Source organism: Scomber japonicus, chromosome 19, assembly GCF_027409825.1.
Source record: "Scomber japonicus isolate fScoJap1 chromosome 19, fScoJap1.pri, whole genome shotgun sequence".
Lineage (NCBI taxonomy): Eukaryota > Metazoa > Chordata > Actinopteri > Scombriformes > Scombridae > Scomber > Scomber japonicus.
In genome coordinates, this window is record NC_070596.1 from 3,173,726 (window position 1) to 3,195,632 (window position 21,907).

Sequence of the window (21,907 nt, forward strand, 5' to 3'; positions counted from 1 at the left end):
GCATATCATCAGCCACTTTTTGATCTTGGCATTTCAGTGGCATTTCTATGCTGAAAAATCTATGAGTGGTTCATAGTACTTTGATCTTGAAAATTAACATTTTAATTAATGTTCCATATGGTTGGGATTTATTTTCTTGAATATAGGCATATATAAAGGTAGGGTTCCTAACTATAAGGTTGGAAAAGCCAGGATTGATGAATAGGAAAAAAAATACCTGAATTCTATGTACCTCAGTACCAAATTCATTCTGATGCTTTCACATGTGAAGCCTTTGTCATTTTGTCACTGATATTAATTACAGTAACAGTACCTCTGCAAGTACTATACTGGCATGTTGCATGAACAAAAGTGTCACATTACTGCTGTGGTTGCACACAGGCCTCAGAACAGTGATGTATGGTGATCTTTTAGCAGCACTGTCTGGACCAGCTGAGTTTAGTGTTACTCTTTTGTGTAGTGCATGTCACATTGCATTATAAATTGCTTGTGTGAACAACAGATGTGGCTGCTTGTAATGGAACAGTTAAGGCAATTTATTTAATCATTGTATCTACATCTCTAAACCAACAAGATTGCCTGAAGGTTGATGATATGCTGCAGATGGTATTGGCAGGCTCTGCAGTCTTCACCTGTTTATGATGGATGAATACCATTCCTTTTTGTACAATGGAACACAGGGCCCAGTGAAACTCAGTTATCACCAGCTGCTGCTAAAAAGGTCCAGGGACATTTTGAAGGACAACAGAAACCACCAACAATGTTGTCTTCCTCCCTTTGCCTGGCACGCAACTCTTTAAAGAGGGTGTTGATATCTTTCAAGGCCCTCCTTTGCTCTGTCAAATTACTTCGAACAACTTTTTGGCAGCAGGTGGCTTTGGATTAATTAGTCACACAGGTGGTCCACTTAACATAAACAGAGTAGTTTTACTACTTCCTGCAAACTGTGGGAGTTTCAGGTCCACCTTAAGAAAACTCAGTGCTCGAATTTGGCTATCCATGCCAGTACAGAGTATAAGTGCACCATTGGTAATTACTCAGTACTCCCACTCGCCTCGCCTGTGTCAAACTAAGGCAAACTCCTATATTTCCCATTTGTCTAAGTTCTCATTTGTTCATTTATTCTCACATATACTGCCATCAACAACAAATTGGTCCTCAACTGTTCAGACAATGACCCCTACAACCAGCCACTGAGTCAACATAATACAGCGCCCCAGACTTTTTCAGCCCTCGCTGGGGGCTGGGTTATAGTTCCTCTAAATTACACTGTCCACATCATCTCGCAGAGCCACTCCTTCCTTTCCTTTCCTTCTCACTCCATGATATAGATTTGTCCCACCCCTCAACCCCTCCTTCGTTCCCCCACCTCGTACTTCATTCCCTTGCCCCTCCTTTATCTCTCATCCAACTCATCCCAGATCTACCGGTTAGGGTTTTAAACCACTACCTCACTCTCAGATGTGTCAGGCGCTGCCAGCTTCTCTCCCTGCTCATCCCACAGGGTCATTCCTTCCCTGCCCACCAGCTTTACCACGGTTATATTGTATCGGATGATGCCCGTAACATTAAGTCAAGGCCACAAAATTATTACCGATGCTTTTAATTTTCTTCTTTTCTCTCCATGAACCATATCACATCGTCATTGCAGACCTTTTTTGGGATCATGTTTAAAAATCATTGCAATATTTCCACTTCATCATCGATATACTGGCGCCAGGTATTGATACATTTTTTAACATAGATTGCTTAGAATGGATTTAGCTTCTTTGGCTTACCACTACCAAACTGCCACTATCCTCCACCTCGTTCTAGGGGTGCTGAAAGACTGGTGATGGTAGACTGACAGCAATTTAGATGACAATGAAAAAGAAATGCAAGCAAAATAACTAGCCATGAGCTAGCAGCTGCTGTCAGGCCCTCTGTGTCCGCACTGAAAACACAGAGAGTCTACTTGAACTTTGACAGTCACCAGAAGTACATTCATGTGGCACCTGGCATCATCATCGCTCTGTTGTCCCTCATCAGACTTTTTTAATGCTTTGTGATATATTGTGTGATGCAGAATCACTTTTGTTGTGATATATTGGTATTGTGGGTTCGTCTGTGATTCTCTCCCCTAGTTGATATAATAAACAAAGGTTTATTGATTGTGCACATTACAAATCAGAGGACTTAAGGTGCTTCTATTCTCCTTTCTGTCCTTCTATCCCCAGAGCCTCCAGAGAACCCCAGGAATGAGATTCTGCTCATTCTAATTCCTGCAATTGCCATACCATTGGTCATTGCTTGCCTCTTCTTTCTGGGTTGCATGTGCCGCAATAAGCAAAAGGAATCAACTGGCACACCACCTCGCTGCCAGATCAACTGCTCACCCAGTCAGGACATGGAGCTTACTCTCCACAATCAGCAAAAACACCAGGTAGGATACACACACAGTAAAACCCCCCATTGATAAAGGGGTACATTCTTCCTGAAGTAAGGCCCTGTTCAGACCAACATTAATGCAACATTGAAAACACTGTCCCTTCATTTATTTCATTTATTTTAACATAGAGATCTGCTCTTGTTAGACTGAACACTTGGTAATAGAAAAAAAGAGACTACTGAACACCTGGATTAAGAACATTTGCATTCCTGGGCATTAGGCTTTACTGTTGGCTAAACACTTTGATTACATGTATTTGTATGCATTGCTCTGTAGGCCAAGCTGCGGGAGATCAACATGTCAGCAGTACGATTTATGGAGGAGCTTGGTGAGGACAGGTTCGGCAAGGTTTACAAGGGGCACCTGTATGGCACAGCACCTGGTGAGCAGACCCAGGTGGTGGCTATCAAGACATTAAAGGACAAGGTTGATCCCACACTCGGTGAGGAATTTCGTCATGAAGCAATGCTCCGCCTGCATCTTCAGCACCAAAATATTGTTTGCCTGCTGGGTGTGGTCACCAAGGAGCAGCCAATGAGCATGATATTCACCTACTCCAGCCTTGGTGACTTGCATGAGTATCTGGTGATGCGCTCGCCCAACTCAGATGTCGGCAGCTCAGATGATGACAAGACAGTCAAATCCACACTGGAGCAGGCTGATTTCCTTCATATCATCACCCAGATTACTGCCGGAATGGAGTACCTCTCCAGTCAACAAGTAGTCCATAAAGACCTTGCTGCCCGAAACATTCTTGTCCTTGACAAACTCAACATCAAGATCCTAGATCTGGGCCTGTTCAGAGATGTCTACTCGGCTGATTACTACAATCTCATGGGCACAAGTCCTTTCCCCATTCGTTGGATGTCCCCAGAAGCTATTATGTATGGCAAGTTCTCCACTGACTCAGACATTTGGTCTTATGGTGTGTTGCTGTGGGAAACCTTCAGTTACGGTCTGCAGCCATATTGTGGCTACTCTAACCAGGATGTGATCGAGATGGTGCGCAGCCACCAGCTACTACCTTGTCCAGATGACTGCCCAACCTGGATTTACACGCTCATGCTGGAGTGTTGGAGTGAATTCCAAGCAAGAAGACCTCGCTTCAAGGACATCCATACACGTCTGCGCTCCTGGGAGAGCCTGTCCAACTACAACAGCTCTGCTCAGACTTCAGGCACCAGCAACACTACCCAGACCAGCTCTCTTAGCACCAGCCCTGTTAGTAACATCAGCATGAGCACAACAAATGCATCCCGTTACACCAGCCCTAAAAAGAGTTCTCCCTTCCACCAGCCCCAGTTCATGCCCATGAAGGGTCAAATGCATCGGCAAGTGGTGCCTCCACAGCTCTACATCCCTGTCAATGGATACCACCCCATGCCAGCTTACCCATACCTACAGAACTTTTACCCAATGCAAATATCCATGCCTATGCCTCACCAGCAGATTCACCACCCACCACAGATGGTCAACAAGGCTGGTTCTCACCATAGTGGCAGTGGTTCTACATCTACAGGCTATGTCACCACTGCGCCTTCCAACACTTCTGTGACAGAGCGAGCAGCTTTGCTAAATGAGGACTCCAAGGCCAATGATGAGGACTTAGCTGATGGGGCATCCCAAGAAGAGCTACAGAATAATGTGCACTTGTCAGTGCCTGAAACTGAATTGCTAGGTGACAATGACCATCCACAGACTGATGACTTGGCGATCCAGCCATCAGACACATAAGTGTGATTCTGTTTGAAGGACAGAAGAGTTAAAATATTCTGTGAGCTGTACTTGCTTGCCATAAATTTGATAAGCAGTATAAAGTGAAGGGAGCAATTTTATTGACTGATTTTTTTTATTGGTTTTTAGGTAGTACTGACACATATGAATGTCAAGTGTGTCTCACGTTTGTACCGCTCAAACTTCTGTCAAAGATTAAGCAAAATTATTCCTGCAATTCTCTGTAGACCTTGTCTTTAAAATGTTGGCATTCGTAAGAAATTATTTTCTTAAGTTGCTGTGCAACACAAAACATTTTTACAAGTACAAGAGGTTGCCTTGTCTTGATAGATGTTTTTGCTTTCTCAAATGCACATGGTGCATCCAAAGAGATGCTTCTTTTCACTTACCAGCAAGGACTTTTACTCGGAGGGTGTAAAGGTGGATGACACACCCCATACAGCCACCCTGACCTATCAACAAGAGGTTTAGGACACAGCACAACGCAAGATGATCCCACCCCCTCTTCATGGCCAATGCCAGTTGTTATTATTGGAATGCACAGCCAAGTCAGAGGTATCACTACTCAGAACTGAACCCAAGTTTCTGTAGTGGTGGAAAAGCAATCCGCTTGTGAACAACTTGTGCACCACTTGATGACAATTAAATTATGTGTTTGAGGTTATTATTATGTTGTTTGTGAAAGATAGCCACAATTATAGAGCAATAGAATGTATGATGAATAGAAAGATTTTCCAAAGAAACAGTCTTTGGCTAACTGTTAATAATTATACTCATGGAGATATATTTTGGAACTTAACTCCATCAAACAAAAATAAGGATAACATGACAATGGTGTCTTGATTTGTTTTGTTTTGTTTTTCAAGTCAATCACAAAGTTTTATTTTACATGACTTATTTCCCACTAGGTTGATACCTTTAGCATCAACTTTGATAACCAAGTTGTACAGATTTGTAATTTATGTACTTCAGTTTGAACATTTTATTTGTCATATTTTGTCATATTTTTTCTTTATTGGTGAACATTGCTAAGCCTGGTTTTTATATGGTGTGTTTAATACAATGTCCTTGCCACCAGATATTTGCTATTTTAAGCAGTTGTAATATGCTTACCATATACTGTGCACATCCATCTATGGTGTATCCAATAAAGTTAAATGAATAAAATGATGTACTCCCCCTTGGTAAAACAGGGAATTGATTATATTTTGTCATCATCCTTAAATGGGAGTTTAATACATGGTTCACTGCACAGTCAAAATCACGTAACTGTTGCTCCTTACCAAGTACACCTCAAATTTGCTGATGAAGACCACAGGATGCGATTGAAAGACCTGGAAGCATCTAGTAATTGGACCTTAGGTTAAGATAATTTTGTCAAATGGTTATTCTTCACCATGTTAATATGGAACTTTCCCACTCCAGAAGACTGGGACTGTGAAGCTATGTATACGCCTGGTCAACAACAATGTTGAGTTACATGCTCAGTTGATGTTAAGACATGACTAATCAAGGGTTCATCTTTTTTTTCACCAGATGTCTTGTCATATACAGGTCTGTAAAATTGCAGATCATAATGATGGACATGGGTCCTATTTCAAACATTTGCAAGTGTGTAAAACAGCCTAATATTAGTTAGACATCTGCTTTAAAATTTAAACTGTCCTATTTAGCTCTGCATGCTCCCTAACAATCAAATACTGTGAAATAACCAGCTGGATACCTCACTGAACTGATGGATGATAATGTTTCTCTCAGCATTAACATATTTATGTGCGAACAGAGGGTACATGTAGAATCAACACTAGCTGAATGGTGAATGCACACCAAGGTGAATGCACACCAAAGACGAGGCTTCGAAGAGAAGACCACACACCAAGCTCCAATTATTTCATTGTTTTGACCACACTTGGTCTTTCTTTAGGCAAATTTGAGTGGTAGGCCTCACACACACACACACACACACACACACACACACACACACACACAGACCCATTGTACTGAATTCCATTCATTGTGGAAAGCCTAACCCAAACTCTTACCCTGACCTTAATCATAACCAAATTATGCATAATCCTAACCTTCACCTAACCTGAACTCACAGCTCAATCCCAACCTTAATCAAGACATCAGAAATTACATTGGTTCATTTGTTATAACCACTTAAGACATTTATATTCTTATGGCTCCATTTTTGTTTAGATTCTTCTCAAATTCTGCTTTATGTAATAAGTATTTTAGCAACATTAGCAACTACATCAAATGTGTGCTTGAACAGTGTTGTATTATATCACATTACATGTGGTTGTAATAATGGCCCAACTGGTACTTACAACAGGTTTTTAAGATGGTTATTTAGTAAAACTTTTGATCCTGATTGTACAGTTAGAGGAACTGAGCCTCATCATCAGTTGTGGCTGTGGGGAAACCATTTCATCTGTCAGCAAACACTGACACTTTGAATGACAGTTGTTCAAGTGTCCTTTCAATGGTTCAAAAGTAGTTCCAACATGTAAGCTGTTCCAGTGTCCAGGAAGCTGCCTGGCTGTCAGCTGGACATCCTCTCTGAGTGTTCCAGTAACATCAAAATATGTTGTTATCATTATCAATGGACCTTTGTAACTATTCTGCTCAGATTTATGCATACAGTGTGTATTCTGCAGCTTCATACATCTTGTAGATTAACAGTTTAATATGCTGCACTTTTTTGAAAAAGTCCAAAACAGCTGTTGACAGTCTTTGTTGGATCTCTTTGAGGAAAACAGGCTCTAAATCACCAAACTTGTCATCAACAGAACATACAAATTAATGTAATATTGTAATCCAAGTGACAGTTATATGAAGGTCTGGCCACAATATTTTTCTGGTAGTGACTGAGCATGGCAGGGACTAGGTAACCATGGTAACCTGGTACTTCAGTGATGGTATAAACAGTGTTTAAAGAGGAGCCCAGCTGACACATCTGTATTAGCTTTATCGGCCAATTTTAGCTTATTGAAGATAAAATGGTACTTGCATATGACAACACATGTAAGTACCAAAATGCATAAGACATAGTTGATGTAGTTTAGAAGCAGTGTCTCCATTAATCTGTCCATGAGTATTATTATTGTTTATTATTAAAGAACAAATGTCAAGTAATTTCACAGTATTGCACCACTAGGGTCTATTCTATTCCCTTTGGTTATGTATATACAGTTATGTATATATTAACAACATTAATATACTGCATACAGTGTATAGACACAATAAAATAAACTATAGTGGAAAATATGTAGGATATATAGTACTTACATATAGTACTTATACACACACAACTCTCTCTCTTTACCTCTTTGCCAGAGGAGCTGATTGCAGGAGATGCTTGTGTCCAACCGGACAGTGCATTTTCTCCACTACAATGTGTGTGTGTGTGTGTGTGTGTGAGTGTGTGCATGCGTGCGTGCGTGAGTGCGTGCGTGTGTGCGTGCGTGTGTGCGTGCGTGAGTGCGTGCGTGCATCAGTACAACCCTGATAGTAGTATATACTGTAACTGTCCAATCGTGCTGTATAATGATGATTTGTAGAGAACTTTGGGAATGGGTTTGATTGAATGAGGAATCAGGAAGGAAATGGATGAGTTGTTAAGGTGTGCGTTTTAGAGGATAGGGTTAAGTAGTATGAGTTCAGGTGGGCTATGGGCTTAGAGTACCTTTAACCAGCCTGAAAATTGTGAGTTGTGAGACTTTGTGATGTGTGATGTTGTATTTATTGTTCTGTCAGGTGCAGAGTGTGTCTTGAGTCAAGGGAGTCCCTGAGAATAGCCTGTGCTTTGTTCCTGCAGTGGTTGGTATACAGACACTCTATGCTTAGGAGACATGAAAGTGATTATTTCTGTAGTTTGAAATATAATGATGACCTCATGTTATGATTCACTAAATTATATACAATTTGCAATATCCTAGTGGTTTCTATGTTTAGTCTGTTACGTCTCAAAACAAACTTTTCACCCACCATCTGTCTAGCAGAGTATAGTTATTCTTCAGTCTGACAGCCATCCATCCCATCTGTTGTCCACTATCTTGTACGTTCACTTTCTTATTGAAGAGAAGGTGATTTTGCACACTAAACTCTTTACATTTTTATTGTATGACCAATATTTCAGCCACACTTTCGCAAGGGAGTTCAATACAAGTGTCAGCCTTACATTGATACACACACACACACACACACGCACATATGTATGGAGTTGTTGCTAAGCAGCAGAAGAAGTCTGCGTCCCTGATGGTATTGCATCATGGATGAATAATGATGAATGTCTCATTTAAACTGTCAGGGAAAATATACGGTATTTATCATTTAAAAAATTGGCGTGTATTTTTTCTTGTTTGTTTGTTATTGTTTTGTTTTCCAAAAAGTTCAACTTTAACATTTGGGGAAATTATGGTTAAGGATATTAAGTCCATATGGTTTCATACAATTATGGCTTGATTAGTTTTGCTTCTGGCTTTGTTAGAGTGAGCCTGCTAAAGACAGTAATACAAGCAGTAAAACAGTAGATAGTCATTCACATTCAAACAGGCATCTTAACTTCTCAATAACACTGGAGCAGAGAACCTGGAATGCAGCAGCCATCTTAACTCTTAACCTCCAGATGCTCAAGCAGCATTGAACTTTACACCAGCTATCCAACAGGGACCCCTGCAGGTGATAAGCAGTATGAGCAAATTAATTTGATTGGTATCACATAAACCATCTGGGTTAAGCAGGCACAAAATAAATAAAGTACATAGTATATTGCAGTGGCTCATTTATGCATTTTATTATTATTATACATTTGTGTTTTCTTAATTGGTCTCAATTCATTATTTTCTTGTTTTTATCCTTGATGTGCAGTATATACACACCAACAACTAGTTACATGCAAACATAGGTTTAGGGTTCACATGTTGTATCTTATGGCTTGTGCATTATTTTGTTGGATTTGTCAGTATTGCACATAAATGTATTGTACATGTGAAAGTAAAGGACATTAAGAAGGTGTGTGTTGCGGGCATGTAAGGAGGGGAGAGGTCTCCACAGAGCACGGTTAAAGGGTTGTAAATGCATTTTGAATAAAGAATACGCTGATTATTTCCTTAAAGATTTTACTGCACCACAAGGTTGATTTCCAGATTTATTAAGCATTAAGATGGCAAAGTATATATCTAGCAAGCTATCTACTATCCATCTAATATATTATTCAGCATGTCAGCTTTGGACAGGCTTAAACACAAAACCAATGTAGAGAATAAGTTCTACATACATTTGTAATGCATCATTAATACATTTTAATCCATACACTTGTTTTTTGGGACGACTGTGGCTCAGCAGGCAGAGCAGCCACTAATCTGAAGATTGGTGCTTCTCCAGTCTGGATGTCCATGTGTCCTCGGGCAAGGTACTTTACCCCAAATTGGTCCCGACGGCTGCACCAACGGTTTGTGAATGTTAGTTTCCTCCTGATGTAAACGCTAGCACCCTGCATGGTAGCTCCTGTCATCAGTGTATGAATGTGTGTGAATGGGTGAATGTGACATGTAGTGTAAAAGCGGTTTCCATGGTCAAAAGACTAGAACAGCTTTACAAACTGTAGGGTCAGTTTGGACTTCACTGACCCAAACAGTCTAAACAACAAGTGATTAAGCAAACTAGTGAGTAGAACTGTGTCCAAATTAGCCAATTCAATCAATTAAATTCTACCATATTGGCTAGTTTACTCCATCATAAGGTTATCTTATAGAGCAAAGTTTTTTACTGGAAGGGCACTTCTTCTTTTATACAGTGCACCCTTTTCATTGAAAGGGCACCTAATTCTCTTCATCCATATCTATAACCTAAATTGCACTGTTTCCATTTTTTTGTCCACTTGAAGGGCACACATACAGAACCTCCGACTCAAGGCAGCTCATTGGGCACTGCATTACATCGTCTTCATTTAAAGGACACCGCTGATGGTTGTCTGCATGGAGCAATGGTAACAGACTTAAAGGAGACTTATTGTGATCATTTCCAGCTCTATATGTTTATTCTGGGACTCCACTAGACTATCTTTGCACTGGCCCTTTATATGGCCCCTCAGTTCAGCCTCTGTCTCTAACAGGCACGTTTGTCTCTTTAAGACCCCCTTCCTGATGAGCCCACTCTGCTCTGATTGGCCAGCTTTCTGGAAGCCTGCTGAGGGGCAGTCATATCAAGTCGTTTTAACTCACTGCCATTGAAAACCCAACATTTCTTTACAGCTTTACTGCTTCATATCTAAAGCTATTAAAAGCCTAAATAACAGGACACTTTATTGTGAAGAATACACAGGAAATGAAACATGTTCCTCAATGAATTAGCAGGGCTTCCTCAGCAGCACTAAACACAACAACCTATATGGAGACATTTGGAGCTCTTTGTTCAGAGCTGAAGAGCTGCAGATGAACAGCACACCACCAACAGGTAAACAACTTATTTGACTTTGCCATACTGTGTGATGAAACACTCATCACATACCAGGTTGACTAGAGCCATGACTCAGTGTGACTACCCCCAAAACAATGGAAAACTGTCAACAGTGGAGCAGTAAACTCACACATGACCATATAAAGAAATCTGTCACATCAACTCAGGCTCAAAGTAGAAAACATTTTTAAAAACCAGATGTTCAGAGCAGTCTGAAGCTGGTGATTTTTTCTCACAGGGATGACTTCTACATATGTTTACCTAATTATTTGACACTTTGGTCACATTTAATATGAACATCCGACATTGTAATATTATTTGACTGAAAATGTGGAAAAGTATGATAGGTCCCCTTTAAGGCATTTTTAGGATAGTGCACCTTGTGTGAGAGAGGTTAAAAATGTTGTGGGATACCGCTGCAAGCTGATCATTACAGTCTCTGAGAACAGTCCCTCCCACCCCTAAATCTGATCTCAGCACCCCTTAAATTAAATAAATAATAATTGTTTTGGTTTGTTCTGAAAAATTATTTTATACAACTGAAATTATTTTGTGAGCCTGTCTGTTAGAGATGGGACAGACACTTATGCTAGAGGTTTAAATGGTTTTATTTGGACAGGTTTAATGTATTTTGGATAGTTCTGTCATTAACATTGTGTTTCCCTCAGAGTTTATTAACTATCTAACCTAACCTTTCTGTAGAAATCTGTGATTGTTCATTATGAACCATTATTATTATACATCATAGTAGACCACTCTACTATGTATTTATATTTCTTGTTGTAATTTACATTATCTAGTGAAATTAGTAGTTTAGCAGGGGGTTTGAACACTTGCAGGGCATTGTGTGTCAAATTCTCATGAGGAGCTGAGCCCCCCCTAAAGGTCTGATCCTAGAATGGCCCCTGATCAGGACTGACTGTTTTCTGTGGGTTGGCACTATGAAATGTTGTTCTGACATCATGTGTTTTAACAGTGAGTCCCAGGCTGATGGTAGCTGTCAGCAGTGTTATCCCAGTCTCTGCCTCATCCACATCCAAGCGAGCACAGAGGTTGAGCTCCTCAGCTAGAGAGTCACTGCTGCTGCTGCTGGTGGGTGAGTCCTTGCTGTCTTTGTAGTTGTAATGTGCTGGGTGCCTCATCACACACGATGGGGGTCTCTGCTAGTGAAGTAGTATTCTATCTTGTAATTAAGTATATTTACTTACAGAAATTCTGAAGTAGTTGTATTTTTTCTTGAGTATTTCTATTTTTTTCTATGTTCTGCTACTTTATTTATTATTTTACTCCACTAGATTTTTAGTTACTTTGTAGATTAAGATGTTAACAGCTTATAATGAAACTTGTGAAACTTGTGAGTTTATAAGATTTAGTTCCACCTCAACCAGCCACAATATTAAAATTCTGTTTAGACATCAGTTCATTTGTAATAATCCAATCATGTAATAAATGATCATGATAATGGTACACTTTATAATAATTAGTAGTAGTAATAGTAGTAGCAATAGAGTGAGTTGCAAGTAGACGTTGATTTATTATATTGCATTACATTTTAGCCAATTAGGTTTCATCTTCAAACAATATTTTAAAATAATAGATATAAGAGATATAACCACATTTGACTGACTGGATATTTAGAGGCTGTTTTTAATATCTGTCTTCATATTACAAACTACCTTCACTCAGAAAACTGTTCTGTAGATAGCCTACTGAATTCTTTGTGAAGCACTTGTAAAGGTGCTTTATAAATCATTGTAATGTGTTTATTTATCATTTGCAGTAGCGATATAAATATGAAATATGTCAGGTTGTAAAATCATATTTTTTTAAAACAGAAGAAATAGTGAACAGACGCACATAAATGCCCCACACGCACTGTGGATGACGACATGCATTTTATATGAGCTGTGAGATCTGTTAAAGCTTAAACTCATTGGCTAAAATTGGAAAATGCTGCGTTCCGATTGGCTGCGATGGCTGTCAATTAATCTCACGCTGCCAATACAATTCACCACTGACCTACTAACACAGATCCATGAGTCAGGAGCCACCTTGAGAGGAAAAAGCTGAAGGAGGAGAGCTAGGTACTTCGCAACTTGTAGGATTTTTTACTGACACTGTTATTTCCTGATAAACTGATGGATAAGCTGTATTGTTTACCCATGCTTGATGCGCGGTGGAGAATGAGAACAACCCGCCCAGCCAGTTGGTAGAAAAGGTACAGTTGTGATTGAAGGTTCATATAAAGCCAATCTTATCTTTTATTCCTAGTGTTTGAAAGATTTCAGCAGCTCGGCGTTGTGTTTACGTGCTCTGATGAACGCCTCACAATCACCGCAGCGCACAGCTAGCTTGTATTTGTGTGTTCTGTAGTAGCTAACCTTTTTCTTTTTTCCCCTCGTTTTAAACTTGAAGTAGCCGCGTTAGGATTCAAATGGAAGCTAAAACCAAACTCAAGTTCGAGGTAATATGTATTCCTGAGCTGGCTTTTGTTAATTAATTGTTCTGTATTAGTAGTTCGCCTGTGCATAGCTGATAAAAAGAAGGATAATGGCTGGTATTAGGGACATGTATTGAGTTTATTCAGGCACGTAGGCCTACCAGTAGCAAGAGTTCACAGATTGCGACACAGTTTTGTAACCTAAAAAATCGATGTGGCAGCTGTCCGTGTGTGACGGTAACGAGTCAGTAAGTTATTTATCCAAGGAATAAAGTCCCATTCTCTACACTGTAGTTTCTCCTCACAGTGTAAGGGCGTAGATAGACCCCACGCTGTCATGAGTAAGCAAGGCAATGATGTCATGTAACAGTGAATGCCCACATTGTCTCAGTTTAGCCTGTTACACTGGAGGAGATGATCGAATGTGTATTTAATGTATGTATGTTGAGACTCATTTACTTTTTTATACATATATTTACATATATCTATACACACACACACACACACCTACATAAACATATACAAAGTAGGGTAAACAGGGCTGTATTGTTGTTGCCACACAGGCACATATTGCATAATGTCTGCAGCCATAGAAATTGCTGGCAGTCAGGGGACGGGACGGGACGAGGGGGGGGGGGCTGAGTTTATTGTGTAATCCGGACACAATGAAGGAATCTGGGGCAATAGGACGTGTTGACGGGCCGCTGCTGCCAGGCAGACCCCTGCATACAGCCACCGGGTCCGGCCTGGCACTGCACGGCTGGACCGACGGTGAACGTTGCTGTAATATAACCAGCCATTTTTATCACGTGTGTTCCAAATTTAGGCTTGATGTCATATGTTGCCTCGTTAGAAAAGACAAAAGGCAGTGATCATCCCCGCATCACAACAGCCATGTTGTGTAAAATCTCTGCTCAGTGATCAATGAATATAGACAAAGAAAACGTATATTTACACTCATGGCTGCTATTTCAACTGGTAAAATAGTTTTATGTGAATTTGAAACAATTTCTCTGAATTGAAAGTTGCCTAGTAGAGCACCAAATAACTGAGTCTGAGTTTAGTATCACATCAAATCTTCAGACACAAGTGAATTCCACAGTAGAGCTAGTTTAAGATATCCATGAGTCATTTATTAAACAGGTTTTGATCTTAATCATTTACTTCTTATATGTTGACCTGCACTAAGGACAGAATGCAGTCAGCTCAGGTCAGAAAAATGTACCACACCCTTAACCTCCTGTGTTATAAACTGTTGTCTATCTGCAGCAGACATAATTAACATCAGTTATGTGGAAGTGTGTGTGTGTGTGTGTGTGTGTAATGCAGCTCTCGGGTAACAGACTGTGTGTGTGCGTGTGTGCGTGTGTGCGTGTGTGTGTGTGTGTGTGTGTGTTTGAGCCTCTGCCTGGCCACGTGTTGTGATTACAGCTGTAGGTAGTCCTTTGTTCCTTCCTCTCTGGATGTATGGAAGCTTGGATTCCCAAAACAGGCTGAGTTGCCTTTTTTAGTTCCACTCCACTGGAAAGAGATATTTTAAACCCAGGAGAAGAGGTTATTACTCTTTAAGATGATTTTTTTACTGTTTTTATACTTTTTCTACTAAAGTCAGTGCTTAAGTATAACTTTAAGAATCAAAAAATAAGGTCAGTCAGGAAGAATGTACAAGGTTTGAATCTTTGAATCTCTGTTCTAAATATGTGTGAAGTATCTTATTATCTAGTGCATGCACAGGGTATAACACTAACTGAACCTTGAAGTTCCCACAACTCAACATTCTTCAGATAACTCTTTTATTTGACAGCCTAAAACCCAACGATACAAACTTTACTGGAAAGTTAGATGAGTAGAAGCAGCACATTTGCTAAATATCACATAAACAGTTATTATCAAAATTAGGAATGCAGACTTAAAGAAATTTCCCTGATTGATGGTTGGCCACATTAACAATCAATAGCAGAATAATCGTTAACTATTTATAAAATATAATGGATTAGGAATTTAAAGACTTGATGAAATAACATCAGTAAAATCTGACTTGAAATTAAACCTAAGGAAATATGTGTAGTTATTAACTCAAAAGCAATATGTATTCATTACAGAACATGTAAATATATCACATCCTATTGAGTCTGAGCTGAATTTATATGAAACCACAGCTGATTTGGACCATAGTGTATTTTGTATCAGATATTGGATCATATATCCAGATACATATGAAATAATCTGAGAGGTAGACACACGTAAATATCATTGACCTGAACTGTATTTGTAGGAATGCTGTCTGATAGCATGTTATCTATCAAATCTTGTTTATTTGATTTACCTTTCAACTTTTGCATTTAAGTAAAACAACTGAAACTAAAATATATCTGATCAGCTTTTGTTGGCTAAGACATTAGAAACATGTGAAAATGAGAAACTCTGCATGACATATGAAATGTTTATTCAATTATTCAATATATCTACTGTCTGTCCTCATTCAGAACTAGGAAGCTGATCAAATGTTTATGTGATAAGTGGGAGACCGTTTTTTTTCTCAACTGTGTGAAATGACAGAAACACTCACTAATGGTTGCACTGAGAACAAAATCCCAAACTGTACTGACTATTGGAACCAGTGTTTATACTTGACACTGACATTTAAAACCTCTCACTGTCTGTTTTTTCCATTCCATCCTCATTCCACAGATTTCCTCCAGTCTGGTGGATTGATCCAATGTGGAAGTTACTGTTACTGTATATAGACATCATGGTGTACAGTTAAAGACTTCTGAGCATATTGACAGTAGCAAACCAAGATAATATGCAATCAATCAAGCAAGAGATGGACTCCAGTGAGTCCTACAGTGGAGACGATGCCTTGGTCCTAGCTGTGGCCTTACAAGGGGGTAACAGAGACCTAATGGGCCATAAAATCTCTGCTATGCCATTCAAGGCTAAAACTACCTGTCGCAGAAAAAGGGAGTTTATCCCAGACGAGAAGAAAGACAACGTTTACTGGGAGAGGCGGCGCAAAAACAATGAAGCAGCCAAGCGCTCCAGAGAGAAGCGGCGCATCAATGACATGGTGCTGGAGAACAAGCTGATGGCTCTGGGAGAGGAGAACGCCTCCCTCAAAGCTGAGCTGCTGTCACTCAAGCTGAAATTTGGTCTGGTGAGCTCGGCAGCATACGCACAGGAAGTCCAGAAGTTATCCACCACCGCCAACCTCTATCAGGAGTTTGTCACACCTAATGATGGCCATGCTTCTTCTAGCAGGGATTTGGAACCTATTCACCTACGCAGCAGCTGCATATCAGTCATCAAGCATTCACCTCACATGCCTGAGACGTGTACGGCAACTCAGGGTAGCTTAACTGTCTGCAGGAACACAGAGGTCAAGCCAGAACCAGCAGAGAATGGCACTTATGCACAGGAGAGGAGCAGTCCCTATGAACTCTATAGGAACTACATGGCCAGCCCTTTGTCCAGAGTCTACTCCCAACCTGCTTCATTCCTGCAGATCACCAGGTCATCCAGTAACTCTCCCAGGAGCTCAGACGATGGTGCTGTAAGCAAATCATCAGACGGTGAGGATGAGCAGCAGGTCCCCAAAGGTTTGATTCCATCTGTAGCTGACCCAAGGAGCGTCATCGTCTCCACACACAAAGTGCCAGATGCAAGTTGTTCAGCTTTGCCCCATAAACTACGGATCAAAGCCAAAAGCATCCAAATCAAAGTGGAGGCCATCGACCCTGAATACGAGTCATCCGGAAAGTCGTCCTCTCCCATTAACATTTTAGAGGGGAGATGCTATCAGACCAGTAAGGACTCTTCAGAGTACACTCAGTCTCCTCTCTGCCCTTTGTCAGTACAGGTCACCAACATGCAAGACTGGAGCCAGCAGTCTGAGCAGTGGCACAAAAGCAGCACAGAAACACTGCAAGATGGCTGTAAGAGAAGCAGGAGAAGCCTGAGCCCCGTGTCTAGCAAAACCCTTGTGGATGTAAAAGAACCTTCCTATGCACACTCAGACACTGAGGACTTGTATCTAAAGCAGGGCTTTGCCAACCTGTCTGCTAAAGTGGCCTCTCTGAAAAGACTCATCACAACACAGCAAGGGACTGTGATCGAGTCAATCAAAAGCACCAGTGATCATCACCAGTCTTTATCAAAAGGTTGTTTCCCTGAATGACTTTTGTATGTTCTGCATTTCCACTGTATTCGCTGTTGCACTGTGTGGTTGATATTAGAGTTAAGCAATGTTTCCATTACTGTATATTTTCAAATATAAGGTGTTGAAATGAGTCATGAACAGCTGATCACTAATAACAGCTGACACACTGATTAGGAGACTTAGCTGTATTGTATGATGACAGTCATATATATACTCACCACTGCTCACTGTGTATCTTATTTAACAGGATTATGTTCTTAGAGGATGCTAGAAGGATTTGAATGTGAAACATCTGCACAGGTGTGTTGACTTTCATTAACAACAGCTTCATCAAATTGATTTTTCTGTTTTTAGAATAAACTTAGTGAGAGCAGTAGAGTGGTTCATATGACATGACTGTTCTACTGATCAGGTTAATGCTGGGATCATGAACATTATACTGAATTTATCAAAACTACAGGTAACCATGGCAATCAAATAGATATTTACTGGGAAATTTGATATAAAGCCCAGTAACATACACAGGTTTCATGTAAACACCTGCTTCTCTCTGTGTAGCATACATAAAGAATTTCTGCCCACTATTTGAGAATTTACAGTAAATGATGTGTGACAGACATGATTCATGTAGAGCATTGTTATGTGTGAAGCTTTTTCTTTTTCTTTTACCAAATGATTTCTGACTGCTGTCACTGTGCTCTGCTTGTCAGCAAACACCTACTGTCACTGAACACTGTTCTGCTTAGAGTCTGTGGAGCTGGATGAAGCACCAGTTATTAGTACAGCTGGCTCCAACACACCCTGCTGCCCTTTTCAATACAGACTGGGGTGGCGAAAGGGGTGGGGGTAGGGGAGGGTTTGGTATTCTGGGATTGTAATCTGGTCATTCTTTGCCTTAAAACTGAGATCAGTAGTGTTTTTCATTTATGTAGTATGGTTATTGTCAGATCTACAGCAGACACTGGAGCTGGACACTCTTACTTTAGAGCAGTGTTGATGAGGATTGTCAGATTGTTACTTGTCAGGACTTTATTTTATGGGTTTGTCATTTATAAAAGACACATCCTAAAAAGTACTATGCAGCTTGGTACTTTCATCAGAACGCTTCAGATTGAAATGAATTGCTAATGTGACCTCAGTCAATGCACAGCAGGTCAGCGCAATATGCAAAAATGTGACCTTAAACAAACATGTAATGTACTATATATGGACAATAATGTTTCCAAGATTAAATTAATTTATATTTACTTGAGTATAAATTGAGCTTTTCTGTCAAGGACATTCATATTTTCCAGTAAATGATCAGAAAATCACTGAAAGCTAAAATAAAACATTTCCATTCTCTTGTCCTGGTTGCTTCCCTCCAACATGCCAGTGAACAAAACTGTGTCCTTGTTCATGTTGCAGTCAATGATATCATCACTGCATTGCAACAATTCACACTCATCATCTCTGCTATAGTCAAAACATTACAACTTTTGGCTTAAAGCCCTTAAGTGTGACTTTTAAACAGGCTCTGTTCTTTGGTTTCTCTTGAAAGGAACTCTATATATTGCCAAATAGACATTGATTCTCTTTTCTTTTTTTAGTGGATTTGGTTTTTATCTTCCAGGTCACTGGTTAAATGTGTGTGACACAGACACTGGCTGAGGGGAACGCAACTGGATTTGATCAATGTCCATGCCAAAGAAAGCTCTGAAGTACAATAAATTCTAACACATTATATCTTGAAATGTTTTTCATTTGTAGAAAATAAAGATTTGTTTGATCAAAAAGTCAGCGTTCTATCTTTACAGTTATTGTAGCTCGCAAAGTTTCATCAAATAGCTTATTTATGAAATTTGTAGTCATCTGAGGATGATTGCATCACACCTTGTCATGACATGCTCAATGATAAATGTTGATATGATGTCAAATTATGCAGTTCATTTCAAAAGAATGGTGTGTTTGCTTTTGTTGTCATAGTCTGGAATATAATGATGGTGATTATTCCATTCTCTCAGCAGCCTGAAGTCTAGCCACCTGTATCTGAAACACTTTTCTCAAGATTTATTGTAATGGTGAGGTTTTGTTTACAATAAATGTCCTGTCACTGAATAATCCTGCTCTTTCCTGTGTTTTTCTTCATGTTTACTTACAGTATGTCAATCAAATGACCAGTATGTAGGATTTAGCAGAGAGGTTACAGTAGCTGTGTGGAAGACGACCTGCTCCCTACATATGTACAAAAACTATTCTTATTTTCAGGTGATTATACACTAATGAAAACATGCTTCTGAATATTATATACTGCTTCTGCTATATGCCACTAAATTCTACACACTGTACCTTCAATACCAAGGAAAGCATTGTCTGTTTACAGCTTACTGTAGAAGAATTTGAACATTTAGTCAGATTTTGTGAGAGCAGTTTTAAAGGAAATAGCCATTCATGTAACATTCTGACTGTATTACAGAACATTGAGCCAAAACCAAAGTGTGACAGAGCTTTAAATATAAAGGAATGTTTGAATGAGCCCAAAGCTTTAAAGAAATCATCATCATGTATAAATGACCTGTAATCAAGCATATGACAGACTGCTCCTATATTATATCTGCCCAACAATCTCAAAACAACATTTTGGTGAATTTACACTCAGATGTGACTAGTATTTCTTTTACATATGTTTTTAAATACATATTACAATTACTTTTCAGCATTTTGTTATCAATTTGTTAAATCTTAATATGTATATAGAGCCTCAGATTTATACTTTTTATTGGCAGTGAGTGCTTCATAGTAATCATTGTGCACATAACTAATAAAGAACACACATTTAAACACACTTTGGAGAACAGTAATTGAGTATTTTTCAAATACTCAAAATATGTTGAGCATGATTAATCCAAAAGTAGTATCACTAATCTACAGCAAATCCTTTTTATAAATATAATGAAAAACTAAGAATGATAGCTTCTGTTTGCTACACTCAACAATGGAGGAACCCAAAGAAGAACAATCCTCTCTGAAGCTTCATCCAGTCACCAAGCTCCTCTGATCTACATTTAATACCAAAGTCTGTCTGAAGTGAAGTCACTCAGGCAAAGTGTCTGATGTACAGCTTCAGTTATGAGCCAGTATTTGATTGATGGCAGCCGTGGTTTTAGACCTATTATGCTCATTTATAGAATAATGGTGTATCTCTGCCCCATAAGGTGGTATACTAAATTTGGTGTTTGATACAGTTGAAATCCATCTCATTGCTCTTTTTGAGTTTATTTAAATAAGCCAAAAGAAATCCATCTTGGAGGCTTTTTTGTAGAGCACATTAAGTTATAAATGTGTGTCAAATTGCAAATCAATCAGACTCTGATAGAAAAATATTGTGTGACTTCTGCTGTTTCATTAACTGTTGGACAATGAAGTGTTATGACCTGTGACCTAGTTGCTAGAAGAAGATTCTGTATGTTTATCTGTAATTTTCTCACACAGCTCCTTCTTAAAAGTTCCTGTCTGGACCAATATTTGTTACAAAAGATGCTTGGATGGAAGCTGTTAACCTTGAAGGGATAACTGCTTATGACGCGTGTTTAATAGCTGGAGAATAAAAGTACTGTTTCTTCTCCAGTCTGGGAAGCTTCCCTTACACAGGTTGTCTGTGTGCTGTCTGTGTAAGATTTGTATATTGCTGAATTAAAGAGACACTGACTTCAAAAGACCTCATTATTCCAATATAGTTCACTTTTTTTCCCCACAGACCCACAGTGTTCAAGGTTTTTTGGCTGTTAGCTAGGATCATATTTTCTTTGTGTAGCATTTGCACTTCATTTCCAGTTTCCAAGTTTCATGTCTGTAGGGTTTGAACCCCAATAAGTATAATATCTCAGTCCGAATGGTAAATTAATAGTGTTAATCAGGACATTATTTCTAGGAAGAAACATACTATGAGGTTTTTCCGCAGGAGGCATCACATATCATTTTCAGTACCTCCACTGACTTTTAAGAGTCATCAATGTAACATTTTGTGAACTGAAGTATGAAACTGGCTCTATGGTTTCATACCTCAAATGATAGTGGGGAACATGTGTTCACTAGGGATGTTGATAAACTGCTTTTAGTAAAAAAAAAACAAAAAAAAACAATCTACAAAAATGATTTCAATAAAAGTAAAAGTTTTGACTTAGCTGACTGTTGTTTTGATTTTGTTTTTTGTTGTTGTTTTTCTTTTTGTTTTGTATTGTTGTTGTTTTTTAACCAAACATTTCGTAATATAACATTTGGATATTGGAGCTATCACAGACGCTTCTATTTAGATTTAAAGAATGTTGAATCCAGCAACATTACAAGACTAAGAACAGATATACATATTACATATACATACATACAAGTTCTTAGGACATGAAGCTGCATCTTGCTATACATTTCTTATATAAAAAAAGCTATTTGCTAATTGACATAACTGATGACATTTTTCAATATATTTTTGAACTGGTATGGCTAATTGGCTGATATTAATGAGGTTATTTGTGTAATTTAGTACTAATTTGTAAACATCAGTGATATTTAAGATTTGTTTGGTATATGAATATAACATGATAATGATAGTCATAACATGTTAATGAAACATATTTGACTCATCCATACACCTCATAGACTGCAAATAAGTCACGTGACGACATCACATGACTGGGTCAGAGTTGAA

The 21,907-nt window shown here is 39.1% G+C and overlaps 2 protein-coding genes across 3 annotated transcripts in view; both read left to right on the plus strand.

Moving 5' to 3' along the window:
• Positions 1 to 4,162, plus strand: part of ror2 (receptor tyrosine kinase-like orphan receptor 2) — a 38,334-nt gene extending 34,172 nt beyond the window's left edge. The window contains exons 9-10 of the mRNA XM_053340517.1: positions 2,217 to 2,422; positions 2,705 to 4,162. Of these exons, the coding sequence (XP_053196492.1) occupies positions 2,217 to 2,422; positions 2,705 to 4,162 (1,664 nt within the window). The remainder of the gene's footprint in view (positions 1 to 2,216; positions 2,423 to 2,704) is intronic.
• Positions 4,163 to 12,672: 8,510 nt separating this feature from the next.
• nfil3 (nuclear factor, interleukin 3 regulated) lies at positions 12,673 to 17,386 on the plus strand. Of its 2 annotated transcripts, none has more exons than XM_053340414.1 (2): positions 12,673 to 12,845; positions 15,759 to 17,386. In XM_053340414.1, the coding sequence occupies exon 2, from the start codon at positions 15,874 to 15,876 to the stop codon at positions 17,242 to 17,244; it is 1,371 nt and encodes a 456-aa protein (XP_053196389.1). In that variant the 5' UTR covers positions 12,673 to 12,845; positions 15,759 to 15,873; the 3' UTR covers positions 17,245 to 17,386. The 2 variants fall into 2 exon arrangements, with proteins under 2 accessions (XP_053196389.1, XP_053196390.1); XM_053340415.1 differs by lacking the exon at positions 12,673 to 12,845 and adding an exon at positions 14,458 to 14,651 and having other exon boundaries at positions 15,770 to 17,386.
• The last annotated feature ends 4,521 nt before the right edge of the window (positions 17,387 to 21,907 follow it).